This window comes from Pristiophorus japonicus, chromosome 17, assembly GCF_044704955.1.
Source record: "Pristiophorus japonicus isolate sPriJap1 chromosome 17, sPriJap1.hap1, whole genome shotgun sequence".
NCBI classification, from domain to species: Eukaryota; Metazoa; Chordata; class Chondrichthyes; family Pristiophoridae; genus Pristiophorus; species Pristiophorus japonicus.
Genome location: NC_091993.1, coordinates 48,582,868 through 48,596,725, shown reverse-complemented (window position 1 = coordinate 48,596,725; position 13,858 = coordinate 48,582,868). Strand labels below are relative to the sequence as shown.

Sequence of the window (13,858 nt, the reverse complement as noted above, 5' to 3'; positions counted from 1 at the left end):
AATCCCCGGAGCACCGACCCCGCCAACCCCCCGCGGCAATCCCCGGAGCACCGACCCCCCCCCCCCGGCAATCCCCGGAGCACCGACCCCGCCCCCACCCCCGGCAATCCCCGGAGCACCGACCCCGCCCCCCCCCAGCAATCCCCGGAGCACCGACCCCGCCCCCCACCCCCGGCAATCCCCAGAGCACCAGGCCAGGGGTGAAGTGTCCGCAGACGCCTCACTCCGTCAGGTGCTGTGTCCCGGTGCTGATCAGTGTGTTGCTGTTCACATGCGTTGGACTCGGCGAGGTCAGACCCTTCCAATGATTCTGATAGACCTGAGTGTGGATGGTCCAAATTTTCAATGTGGTATTGACGTCAGAGGGTGAAAGATTGATCTGCTTTCCTGTGACTAACATTCCGTACATGCTTTATGGATGGTCCCAGCATTCTGAGAATCCGTAGACCGGTCTGTACTGCACCCCGCCTCTGGTCCTTAATCCCTCGGAACAAGACGGCAGGGGGGTATGGGGCAAGGGGGCAGAGGGGGATGGGGGACAAGGGGCAGTGGGGGAGGGGAAGCGAGGAAGGGGGGGAGCGTCAGTGGGGGAGGGGGAGTGGCAGCGGGGAGGGGGGAGGAGCAGCGGGGGAGGGGGGAGGGGCAGTGCGATACACAGAGCTCATTTCCTGGGCGAACATCCACAGGTGGAAGCTGGAATACAGTTTGAATAGTTGCAGTAATGAAACCCAAAGATAGCATCAAATAATTAATGGAATCATTGGGTCAATATGCAGCAACTTGATGGGACCAAACAGACACAACTTTAAGGAACAGGAAATCACATCGTTGGACTGGCCAACTTCCGAGGGTTTGATTTGTAAGCACTGGGCTGTCCCAGGGGCTACCCACCCATCCCACTCTCAGGCTGTCCCCGGGGGCTACCTACCCATCCCACCCCGGGCACTGGGCTGTCCCCGGAGGCTACCTGTACATGCTATTCCAGCGCACTATTACAACATACACCGTTATATTGTTACTTTGATTTAGTTTGGCCTTATTTTGATGAACAGGCTGATTCAGAGTACAAAAATAAAGAAAGGAAGAAATCGAGAGGGATTGTGGGTGGTGGGCTCTCAGGCAGTGTCACTGGGCTGACCGGATAGGGAAGTATATTCTATATTCAGTATATTCAGTATACTCAGTGTATTCAATATATTCTGTATATTCAGTATTTTCGGTATATTCAGTATACTCAGTATATTCAGTATACTCAGTATATTCAATATACTCAGTATATTTGGTATATTCAGTATACTCAGTATATTCGGTATATTCAGCACACAAAGGAAGTGAGACCAACGGATCCAAAATATCTCATACCACAGCAGTGAAATTCAGATGAAAGCGTAAAGTATTAAATTCTTACATTTCTCTTCCATTTCCAGACATTTTGAAGCCACCAAAAGGCGCCTGAGCATGCAGTGCATTATAACAGTTGACCCTGCAAAGCAAAATGAAAGTGGGATTAGAATAGCGTGTGTCCCAGTGCCGGGCCTGCAGTGGGAGTGGCGAGGGCAGTGCCGGGCACCACCTCCTGGCTGGTGCTGGGCAGTGCAGTATAACGCCAGGCACCATCTCACGCTGCATCAGTGCCAGATCCCTGCAGATGTGTGTTTGTCTATCCTCTGGTGGCAATGTCCCCAAAGTACACACCACCCTTGGGGCTAACCCTTCCCTAGTCCCAGGCAGGGACCCTGCACCAGGCCTGGGGCTAACCCTTCCCTAGTCCCAGGCAGGGATCCTGCACCAGGCCTGGGGCTAACCCTTCCCTAGTCCCAGGCAGGGACCCTGCACCAGGCCTGGGGCTAATCCTTCCCTAGTCCCAGGCAGGGACCCTGCACCAGGCCTGGGGCTAACCCTTTCCTAGTCCCAGGCAGGGATCCTGTGCAGATACACTGGCTACCCTGCACCAGGCCTGGGGCTAACCCTTCCCTAGTCCCAGGCAGGGACCCTGCACCAGGCCTGGGGCTAACCCTTCCCTAGTGCCAGGCAGGGACCCTGCACCAGGCCTGGGGCTAACCCTTCCCTAGTCCCAGGCAGGGATCCTGTGCAGATACACTGGCTACTAGAACTATGCTAAACCCAGAGTAAGGCCTCATCCTGGAAAATCAAGGCAAAAGTTTAGGTTAAAATTTGTTTATTAAGTTAAAAAATAGGTTTTAATAATCTTACAGTGAGGTGTTAGCTCCTGAGGTGGTACCCCCATATCCATGTTGTCTGAATGTCTGAGCACAGGGTCTGCTGTCTCCAGTGTCTCAGTCTCGCCTCTAAGTCAGAAGGTCGTGGCTTCAAGCTCCACTCCAGAAACTTCAGCACATAATCCAGGCTGACACTCCCTGTCAGTGGTACTGAAGGAGTGCTGCACTGTCACAGGGGCAGTACTGAGGGAGTGCTGCACTGTCAGAGCGGCAGTACTGAGGGAGCGCCGCACTGTCGGAGGGGCAGTACTGAGGGAGCGCCGCACTGTCAGAGGAGTGTTACTGAGGGAGTGCTGCACTGTCGGAGGGGCAGTACTGAGGGAGCGCCGCACTGTCAGAGGAGTGGTACTGAGGGAGTGCTGCACTGTCGGAGGGACCGTACTGAGGGAGCGCTGCATTATCGGAGGGGCAGTACTAAGGGAGCGCTGCACTGTTGGAGGGGATGTACTGAGGGAGTGCTGCACTGTCAGAGGGGCAATACTGAGAGAGCGATGCAATGTCAGAGGGGCAGTACTGAGGGAGCGGCGCTCTGTCGGAGGGGCAGTACTGAGAGAGCACTGCACTGTCGAAGGGGCAGTACTGAGAGAGCGCCGCACTGTCAGAGGTGCAGTACTGAGGGTCGAAGGTGCTGGTTTTCGGATGAGAAGTTAAACCGAGGCCCCGTCTGCCCTCGCAGGTGGACATAAAAGATCCCACGGCCACTATTTCGAAGAAAATGTGAGGAATTCTCCCAATATTTACCCCTCAACCAACATCTCTAAAACAGGCTATCTGCTCATTGTAACATTGCTGTGTGTGGGAGCTTGCTGTACGCAGATTGGCAGCTGCAGTTCCTACATTACAACAGTGACTACACTCCAAAAGTATTTTATTGGCTGTGAAGCGCTTTGGGAGGTCCTGTGGTCGCTGAATAAATGCAGGTTTTGTTTTGTTTTTATTTCTTTCATTCTCTGGAACACGACCCGAGGTGTTTATCCTCAGCTCCCTGCCACAAAACACCGAGAACAGCAGAATCAGGGGACACAAGGCCAACCTCACAAAGACCAGAAGGACAGAGGGTGAAGGCACTGCCCACTCACTGAAAACGAGTGATATTTTTATTGCAATCCCTCCACATACATCATTTTCTAAATACTGAGCATACCTTCATTATCTAACCTTTGACCCTGAGGCGTGTATTACTTTCAACCAATGATAGAAACCTGCCTCTCTCTCCTTTGCTCCAGCTTTATTTCCGGGCACCAAGACAGACCCTAGGATCCCGTCATGTGATATACCTTATGTTCAATGCCCTCAGGTGAGCAATAATTTAAAGGGCTGGCCTGACTAAGGTCGATTAGCCGAGTGCCTTAAGCAACATTGGCAATTAAAACATTTTAAACTTTTTCGCTTCGGGGTAACATGGCCTAATTTTCTAGCGGTGGCCCAGTTTGGGAGTAACTACCATGCACCACGTTAATGGGCCTGGTCCCAGAAAATGGGCCGTGTCAGGGGCACAGGAAAGGGCAGAGGTTCCACCATGGATAAAATCATAGAGTCACATAGCACAGAAAGAGGCCATTCGGCCCATCGCTCCTGTGTTGGCTCCTTGAATGATCCAGTTAGTCCCACTCCCCCTGCTCTTTCCCCACAGTCTCGCCAATTTTTCCTTTTCAAGTATTTATCCAGTTCCCTTTTCAAAGTTACTATTGCATCTGTTTCCACCGCCCTTTCAGGCAGCGCGTTCCAGATCACACCTCGCCTCTGGTTTTTCTGCCAATTACCTTAAATCTGTAATAAAAACAGAAAATGCTGGAAATACTCAGCAGGACAGGCAGCATCTGTGGGGAGAGAAACAGAGGCCGCGATTTCCCTTACCTCGGCGGGTCCGGTGTGGCCGGGGTCGATGGTGGGTCCCGACTGCCCGCTGGCTCCAGCCCGCTGTGTGGACGTGATTTTACGCTGTTAAACCCACCCAGCGCGTATCCTGGCCAATTGAAGGATGTGGGTCTGATGATATCATTTGATGACACGTCATCAGCCGGTTTCCTTAAAGGGATCATAGCCACATTGATTTTGACAGTTGTGCTGTCAGTGTTCTGCAGCATTGAGGTACTGCAAACACCGACAAACACTGCACAGAGGTGCAGGGATGCACTCAGGCTCTTCCATGACTCGAGGGAGTCACAGCACGCAGGGAGGTCCTCTTCCCTTCCCATGGGTGGAGGAGATCTCCCCAGGACACCAACGCAGTCTGGTTGCACATTGCACAGGAGGGCACAAGCAGGGATGTCGTCAGACACACCTTGCACAAACCTTTCAATGATCTCAGTGGATCATGAAACGTTACTGCAAAGCCACACTCAACCTCATCCTGCTGTGTCACTCATCACATCCCCATCACTCTGCCTTCCCTACCCTACTCCTGCACAACCTTACTCACACCAACTGACCTTGCACCTCCACCCATTCCTCTCTCTCTCTCTACATTATCACATCCCCATCTCACTAGCCACTCCTCACACTCCCCCTCATCCTAGTCCAATCATACCAACTAACAACACACAAGGATAGGCACTTGTGTGTTTCAGCCAATGTTCATGTAAAGTTTCTGTTAATATGCTGTCAAACATTGAAATCTTTATTTTCAACATTTTGCATTCTTGGGCAGATTTGTGGGCACCTTTGAAAGGGCTTAGTGAGTTGCAGTGAATGGTGAGATATAACGGTATCCCCCGCAATGGTGATGAGTGTGAAAGGAATGGCTTGGGCATTGTAGGGATGCTTTATGGTGTTGGTGTGGGGTGGTGCCAATCTGGCGCATCATGTGGCAGCCAGGATGTACAGCGTCAAGTGAAGTAAATCTGGCCATGGTGAGGTCATCCCTGGCTCCCGGGCAGCAATGTGGCCGGGTGCTGATGCCCTGTGTCCTGTGCAGCATCAGGTGATTGTGGAGAAGGTTGGTGTTGTTGCTGGTGTTGCTGGTGTACCTGGTGCTGCTGGTGTTGGGGCTGATCGTGGTGGGATTCTGAGAGCCAAGGTGAGATAGATTAAAGGGCACTGATGCTAATGTAATAGATGGCATGTGAACTTGTGATGACAGAAGTGATCTGTCAATGGTGAGAGAGGTTGTTCCAATGAGGTGACTCTGGATAGAGAGATTCCAAACACTTGCAACCTCCATAAAGCTCATGTGCCTTCCAGATGCAGTAAGCAAGAGGTTCTGATCTTGGAAAGTGAACGCTGTGTGATGGGAGCTTTTATAGCACAATTGCAGCGATCAAGTAAAGAGATGAATTCATGGTCACACAACCCCGACGTCCTTACCTAATGTGATCCCCAAGCAGCATGAACCTCGTGGACAACCTGATAAGTTCAGCTCAAGATTCTTTTTAATCGGCTCGTAACAAGGTCATAATGACCTGAATTGCTTCCCTCGCCGCTGCGTGTTGGGTCTGGTCAGCGTTGACAGACCCGACATCTGGGAAATTAGTGTGGTGGTGAGATGACAGCGGGGTCCCGAACCGCTGACAATCATGTTAAATTTAACAGCTGACCCGCCACCAATCCCATCCTCTGGGCAGCGGCAAAATTACGGCCAGAATTTCAGGTCGATGACTTTCGAAGGGTCATGGACCTGAAACATTAACTCTGTTTCTCTCTCCACAGACGCTGCCTGACCTGCTGAGTATTTCCAACATTCTGTTTTTATTTCGGATTTTGCAGCCTCCACAGTAATTTACTTTTGTACCTTAAATCTGTGTCCTGTGGTTACCGGCCCGCCTGCCAGTGGAAACAGTTTCTCCCGAGCGACTCCATCAAAACCCCTCAATTTTGAACGCCTCTATTAAATTGCCTCCCACTCTCATTCTGACCGTTGCACTTTTGCCTTCTGTGTCCATCACACTCAATGTCAATCTAAGGAACATGGCCCTGAGAGTGCAGAGCGCTTCAGTGCCGACCTTGATGCTGGGACCTGTGTCCTATGGGGCGCCAGGGCCTGTTGATGGTGGGCACCAGTGCCGACCAGAAAATCCGGTGCCCGCTGCCATGCCCAGGGGAGGTGTCAGCCTCCCACGGAAAGGCAAGGATTGAACCCGCTGACACTCTGCCTTTTATCCATTTTATAGACCAAAATAACTTTGTTATCCTCATTCGAAATGTTTCACGGGAGAATACGAGTGATGCTAAAAATGGATATTTCAGATAAAGATGTGTTTTTTTACCAAACTGTTCCGGACTGCAGGGCGGAAGCCACAGTCAGTGCTCTGTCGATATTCCTGGTGAACACGCCTGCTGTCAGCCCAAACTCACTACTGTTGGCTCTCCTGATAACCTCCTCGGTGCTTTTAAACTTCATTATCACTTGCACCGGTCCAAAGATCTGTGGCAACATGAAAAATACTGGTGACATCTATTCAGTTGCGAAGTAATATTCTGGTTTAATGATTTGCGGGAAGTGAGGGTACCTCCTCCCTGGCGATGCGCATGTTGTCTGTCGCCTCGGAGAACACCGTGGGCTGAATGTAATGGCCCACATCTCCAATGGCACGGCCGCCACACTCCAGCCTGGCTCCTTCTTTCTTGCCGCTCTCTATTAGCTCCAGAATTTTGTCAAACTGGTCTTGGTCAATCTATGTGGAGAGAAATGGGTGAGAGTTAATAAACTGGCTGTAGACTTGTCGGGACAGGCCCAGACTCACTTGCTTACTGGCAATGGAGTTTTAGCAGCAGCTCATCACGAGGGTTCCACTTAATTATATCTGTCAGAAAGATAAATAGTCAAGAGAGGGGATGTGTCTGCCATTCATACACTGACATTGCGACACGCTACAACAGCCCCTAGTCACTACAGGTGTTATCCCTACAACCCTTTCATCTGAAGGCTCACCGAGTGTACTAAAGGGTTTAAGTTGAACATCTGACCTGCCGTGGGTTTCTCAGCAGGTCCATCTTCTTCCAAGTCCCACTTAGCTTTGTGATAAGACTCATTGAAACTGTGTCATAAAATATCCCATTCTTATATAGGAATCATACATACAACATCTGGGCTTTCTTCTAGCACTGCAATCCTTTGGGTAATTACAACGTTCCAGTTAGGATATCAGAATTTGAGCACACAATTGCATCTTATTGTGGGTTTGAGTCTCTAGCCCCAGGCAGCTCCTTCTCGAGACATGACTTCATTCCCAGTCCCCTATAGAGTTTCGTGGGCAGTACTACAAAACCTTTCACAAGCAGGACCCTTTAGGGTGTGGCGATGCATTACCAGCTACTTGTCTTGGTGCTTCAAGCCTCCAATCTGTACGGATGCCCACAGGTTTAGAGAGAGGCTAGAGCCTCATTTTAAGTTGCACCACTTTATTCAAGGAATTAGGTTCATTGCCGATTAACCCCTTCACTGCCAACTTCGGTACAATATTACAAAATTGTTTCTTGATGCTGTTCATTGACAGTCACAGGCTTTTACATGGAAGGGTTTAAGCTGCTCTCACTTTGCATTAAATGAGAATTCAATAATTTCTCTTTTTTTAAGCAAACTTGTGAGGCAGCCAAGTTTACTCAATGTGCTTCATGGAGGCATTCTGTCTTACAACTGACATACAACTGAGTAACAAATCAGCAAGTCTCTATTATACTTATATCTGTAAATCTGGCGGCCAATCCAATCTCTTTTACACTCTCGGCCAAGGTCAAGTTGATCCCCTACAACGTCTGGCGAAATCACCCATCAGCCATCGGTCAGACATTGCAGGGGGTCATTGTGACTTGGGGCGAGAGTGTAGAACAGGAGAGAGTGTAAAACGGGCGAGCGTGTAGAACGGGCGAGGGTGTAGAACGGGCGAGCGTGTAGAACAGGCGAGAGTGTAGAACAGGCGAGAGTGTAGAACGGGCGAGGGTATAGAACGGGCGAGCGTGTAGAACGGGCGAGGGTGTAGAACGGGCGAGGGTGTAGAACGGGCGAGCGTGTAGAACGGGCGAGGGTGTAGAACGGGCGAGGGTGTAGAACAGGCGAGGGTATAGAACGGGCGAGGGTATAGAACGGGCGAGCGTGTAGAACAGCTAAGAGTGTAAAACGGGCGAGCGTGTAGAACGGGCGAGGGTGTAGAACGGGTGAGCGTGTAGAACAGGTTATGGTGTAGAACAGGCGAGAGTGTAGAACGGGCGAGCGTGTAGAATGGGCGAGAGTGTAGAATGGGCGAGAGTGTAGAACAGGCAAGCATGTAGAATGGGCGAGAGTGCAGAACGGGCGAGAGTGTAGAATGGGTGAGAGTGTAGAACGGGCAAGCATGTAGAATGGGTGAGGGTGCAGAACGGGCAAGAGTGTAGAATGGGCGAGAGTGTAGAACGGGCGAGAGTGTAGAACGGGTGAGAGTGTAGAACGGGCGAGAGTGTAGAACGAGCGAGAGTGCAGAACGGGCGAGAGTGCAGAATGGGCGAGGGTGCAGAACGGGCGAGAGTGTAGAACGGTTGAGAGTGTAGAACGGGCGAGAGTGTAGAACGGGCTGGAGTGTAGAACGGGCTGGAGTGTAGAACGGGCTGGAGTGTAGAATGGGCTGGAGTGTAGAACAGGTTAGAGTGTAGAAAGGGCGAGAGTGTAGAACAGGTTAGAGTGTAGAACGGGTGAGAGTGTAGGATGGGCTGGAGTGTAGAACAGGTTAGAGTGTAGAAAGGGCGAGAGTGTAGAACAGGTTAGAGTGTAGAACGGGCGAGAGTGTAGAACGGGCTGGAGTGTAGAACAGGTTAGAGTGTAGAACGGGCTGGAGTGTAGAACAGGTTAGAGTGTAGAATGGGCGAGAGTGTAGAACGGGCTGGAGTTTAGAACAGGTTAGAGTGTAGAACGTGCGAGAGTGTAGAACGGGCGAGAGTGTAGAACGGGCGAGAGTGTAGAACGGGCGAGAGTGTAGAACAGGTTAGAGTGTAGAACGGGCTGGAGTGTAGAACAGGTTAGAGTGCAGAACGGGCTGGAGTGTAGAACAGGTTAGAGTGCAGAATGGGCGAGAGTGTAGAACGGGCGAGAGTGTAGAACAGGCTGGAGTGTAGAACAGGTTAGAGTGTAGAAAGGGCGAGAGTGTAGAACAGGTGAGAGTGTAGAACGAGCGAGAGTGTAGAACAGGCAAGAGTGTAGAACAGGCGAGAGTGTAGAACAGGCAAGAGTGTAGAACGGGCAAGAGTGTAGAACGGGCGAGAGTGTAGAACAGGTGAGAGTGTAGAACAGGTGAGAGTGTAGAACGGGCGAGAGTGTAGAACGGGCGAGAGTGTAGAACGGGCGAGAGTGTAGAACAGGTGAGAGTGTAGAACGGGCAAGAGTGTAGAACAGGCGAGAGTGTAGAACGGGCAAGAGTGTAGAACGGGCGAGAGTGTAGAACAGGTGAGAATGTAGAACGGGCAAGAGTGTAGAACGGGCAAGAGTGTAGAACAGGCGAGAGTGTAGAACAGGTGAGAGTGTAGAACAGGCAAGAGTGTACAACAGGCGAGAGTGTAGAACGGGCGAGAGTGTAGAACAGGCAAGAGTGTAGAACGGGCGAGAGTGTAGAACAGGCGAGAGTGTAGAACAGGTGAGAGTGTAGAACGGGCGAGAGTGTAGAACAGGCGAGAGTGTAGAACGGGCGAGAGTGTAGAACGGGCGAGAGTGTAGAACAGGTGAGAGTGTAGAACGGGCAAGAGTGTAGAACGGGCAAGAGTGTAGAACGGGCGAGAGTGTAGAACAGGCGAGAGTGTAGAACGGGCAAGAGTGTAGAACGGGCAAGAGTGTAGAACGGGCGAGAGTGTAGAACAGGTGAGAGTGTAGAACGGGCAAGAGTGTAGAACAGGTGAGAGTGTAGAACAGGCGAGAGTGTAGAACAGGCAAGAGTGTAGAACAGGAAAGAGTGTAGAACGGGCGAGAGTGTAGAACAGGCGAGAGTGTAGAACAGGCGAGAGTGTAGAACGGGCAAGAGTGTAGAACGGGCAAGAGTGTAGAACGGGCAAGAGTGTACAACGGGCGAGAGTGTACAACGGGCGAGAGTGTAGAACGGGCGAGCGTGTAGAACGGGTAAGGGTGTAGAACGGGCCAGCGTGTAGAACGGGCGAGCGTGTAGAACGGGCGAGGGTGTAGAACGGGCGAGGGTGTAGAACGGGCGAGCGTGTAGAACAGGTTATAGTGTAGAACAGGCGAGAGTGTAGAATGGGCGAGAGTGTAGAAAGGGCGAGAGTGAAGAACGGGCAAGAGTGTAGAACGGGCGAGAGTGTAGAGCGGGCGAGAGTGTAGAACGGGCGAGAGTGTAGAGCGGGCGAGAGTGTAGAACGGGCAAGAGTGTAGAACAGGCGAGAGTGTAGAACAGGCGAGAGTGTAGAACGGGCGAGAGTGTAGAACAGGCGAGAGTGTAGAACGGGCGAGAGTGTAGAACGGGCGAGAGTGTAGAACGGGCGAGAGTGTAGAACGGGCGAGAGTGTAGAACGGGCGAGAGTGAAGAACGGGCGAGAGTGTAGAACGGGCGAGAGTGTAGAACGGGCGAGAGTGTAGAACGGGCGAGAGTGTAGAACGGGCGAGAGTGTAGAACGGGCAAGAGTGTAGAACGGGCAAGAGTGTAGAACGGGAAAGGGTGTAGAACGGGCGAGAGTGTAGAACGGGCGAGAGTGAAGAACGGGCGAGAGTGTAGAACGGGCGAGAGTGTAGAACGGGCGAGAGTGTAGAACGGGCGAGAGTGTAGAACGGGCGAGAGTGTAGAACGGGCAAGAGTGTAGAACGGGCAAGAGTGTAGAACGGGAAAGGGTGTAGAACGGGCGAGCGTGTAGAACGGGCGAGCGTGTAGAACGGGCGAGGGTGTAGAACGGGCGAGCGTGTAGAACAGGTTATAGTGTAGAACAGGCGAGAGTGTAGAATGGGCGAGAGTGTAGAAAGGGCGAGAGTGTAGAACAGGCGAGAGTGTAGAACGGGCGAGAGTGTAGAACGGGCGAGAGTGTAGAACGGGCGAGAGTGTAGAACAGGTGAGAGTGTAGAACAGGCAAGAGTGTAGAACGGGCGAGAGTGTAGAACAGGCGAGAGTGTAGAATGGGCGAGAGTGTAGAACAGGCAAGAGTGTAGATTGGGCGAGAGTGTAGAACGGGTGAGAGTGTAGAATGGGCGAGAGTGTAGAACAGACAAGAGTGTAGAACGGGTGAGAGTGTAGAACGGGCGAGAGTGTAGAATGGGCGAGAGTGTACAACAGACAAGAGTGTAGAGTGGGCGACAGTGTAGAACGGGTGAGAGTGTAGAATGGGCGAGGGTGCAGAACAGACAAGAGTGTAGAGTGGGCGAGAGTGTAGAACGGGTGAGAGTGCAGAACGGGCGAGAATGTAGAACAGGTTAGAGTGTAGAACGGGTGAGAGTGTAGAATGGGCGAGAGTGTAGAACAGGCGAGAGTGTAGAACGGGCGAGAGTGTAGAACAGGCAAGAGTGTAGAACGGGCGAGAGTGTAGAACAGGCGAGAGTGTAGAACGGGCGAGAGTGGAGAACGGGCGAGAGTGTAGAACAGGTGAGAGTGTAGAACAGGCAAGAGTGTAGAACGGGCGAGAGTGTAGAACAGGCGAGAGTGTAGAACGGGCGAGAGTGTAGAACGGGCGAGAGTGTAGAACAGGCAAGAGTGTAGAACGGGCGAGAGTGTAGAACAGGCGAGAGTGTAGAACGGGCGAGAGTGTAGAACGGGCGAGTGTAAAATGGGCGAGTGTGTAGAACGGGCGAGAGTGTAGAGCGGGCGAGGGTGTAGAACGGGCAAGCATGTAGAATGGCCGAGAGTGTAGAACGGGCGAGGGTATAGAACGGGTGAGGGTATAGAACGGGCGAGGATGTAGACCAGGCGAGGGCGTAGAGCGGGCAAGCATGTAGAACGGGCGAGAGTGTAGAACGGGCGAGGGTGTAGAACGGGCGAGGGTATAGAACGGGCGAGGGTATAGAACGGGCGAGGTGTAGTACGGGCGAGAGTGTAGAATGGGGAGGGTGTAGAACAGGCAAGAGTGTAGAACAGGCGAGTGTGTAGAACGGGCGAGAGTGTAGAACGGGCGAGAGTGTAGAACGGGCGAGAGTGTAGAACGGGCGAGAGTGTAGAACGGGTGAGAGTGTAGAACAGGCGAGAGTGTAGAACGGGCGAGAGTGTAGAACGGGCGAGAGTGTAGAACGGGCGAGAGTGTAGAACGGGCGAGAGTGTAGAACAGGCAAGAGTGTAGAACGGGCGAGAGTGTAGAACAGGCGAGAGTGTAGAACGGGCAAGAGTGTAGAACAGGCAAGAGTGTAGAACGGGCGAGAGTGTAGAACAGGCGAGAGTGTAGAACGGGCGAGAGTGTAGAACGGGCGAGAGTGTCGAACGGGTGAGAGTGTAGAACGGGCGAGAGTATAGAACGGGCGAGAGTGTAGAACAGGCAAGAGTGTAGAGTGGGCGAGAGTGTAGAACGGGTGAGAGTGTAGAATGGGCGAGAGTGTAGAACAGACAAGAGTGTAGAGCGGGCGAGAGTGTAGAACGGGCGAGAATGTAGAACGGGCGAGAGTATAGAACAGGCGAGAGTGTAGAACGGGCGAGAGTGTAGAACAGGCGAGAGTGTAGAACGGGCGAGAGTGTAGAACAGGCGAGAGTGTAGAACGGGCGAGAGTGTAGAATGGGCGAGAGTGTAGAACAGGCGAGAGTGTAGAACGGGCGAGAGTGTAGAACGGGCGAGAGTGTAGAATGGGTGAGAGTGTAGAACGGGCGAGAGTGTAGAACGGGCGAGAGTGTAGAACAGGCAAGAGTGTAGAGTGGGCGAGAGTGTAGAACGGGTGAGAGTGTAGAACGGGCGAGAGTGTAGAACGGGCGAGAGTGTAGAACAGGCGAGAGTGTAAAACGGGCGAGAGTGTAGAACAGGCGAGAGTGTAGAACGGGCGAGAGTGTAGAATGGGCGAGAGTGTAGAACGGGCGAGAGTGTAGAACAGGTGAGAGTGTAGAACAGGCAAGAGTGTAGAACGGGCGAGAGTGTAGAACAGGCGAGAGTGTAGAACAGGCGAGAGTGTAGAACGGGCGAGAGTGTAGAACAGGCAAGAGTGTAGAATGGGCGAGAGTGTAGAACGGGCAAGAGTGTAGAATGGGTGAGAGTGTAGAACGGGCGAGAATGTAGAATGGGCGAGAGTGTAGAACAGGCAAGAGTGTAGAGTGGGCGAGAGTGTAGAATGGGTGAGAGTGTAGAATGGGCGAGAGTGTAGAACAGACAAGAGTGTAGAACAGGTGAGAGTGTAGAACGGGCGAGAGTGTAGAATGGGCGAGAGTGTACAACAGACAAGAGTGTAGAGTGGGCGAGAGTGTAGAACGGGTGAGAGTGTAGAATGGGCGAGAGTGTAGAACAGACAAGAGTGTAGAGTGGGCGAGAGTGTAGAACGGGTGAGAGTGCAGAACGGGCGAGAATGTAGAACAGGTTAGAGTGTAGAACGGGTGAGAGTGTAGAATGGGCGAGAGTGTAGAACGGGCGAGAGTGTAGAGTGGGCGAGAGTATAGAACGGGCGAGAGTGTAGAACAGGTGAGAGTGTAGAACAGGCAAGAGTGTAGAACGGGCGAGAGTGTAGAACAGGCGAGAGTGTAGAATGGGCGAGAGTGTCGAACAGGCGAGAGTGTAGAACGGGCGAGAGTGTAGAACAGGCAAGAGTGTAGAACGGGCGA

General features: G+C 52.2%; 1 protein-coding gene across 1 annotated transcript in view; it reads right to left on the bottom strand.

Moving 5' to 3' along the window:
• aldh1a3 (aldehyde dehydrogenase 1 family, member A3) overlaps window positions 1-13,858 on the bottom strand; it is a 560,210-nt gene that overhangs the window by 4,382 nt on the left and 541,970 nt on the right. Inside the window, exons 10-12 of the mRNA XM_070859361.1 lie at window positions 6,689-6,853; window positions 6,446-6,603; window positions 1,409-1,483 (exon numbers count right to left, since the gene is read on the bottom strand). Of these exons, the coding sequence (XP_070715462.1) occupies window positions 1,409-1,483; window positions 6,446-6,603; window positions 6,689-6,853 (398 nt within the window). The remainder of the gene's footprint in view (window positions 1-1,408; window positions 1,484-6,445; window positions 6,604-6,688; window positions 6,854-13,858) is intronic.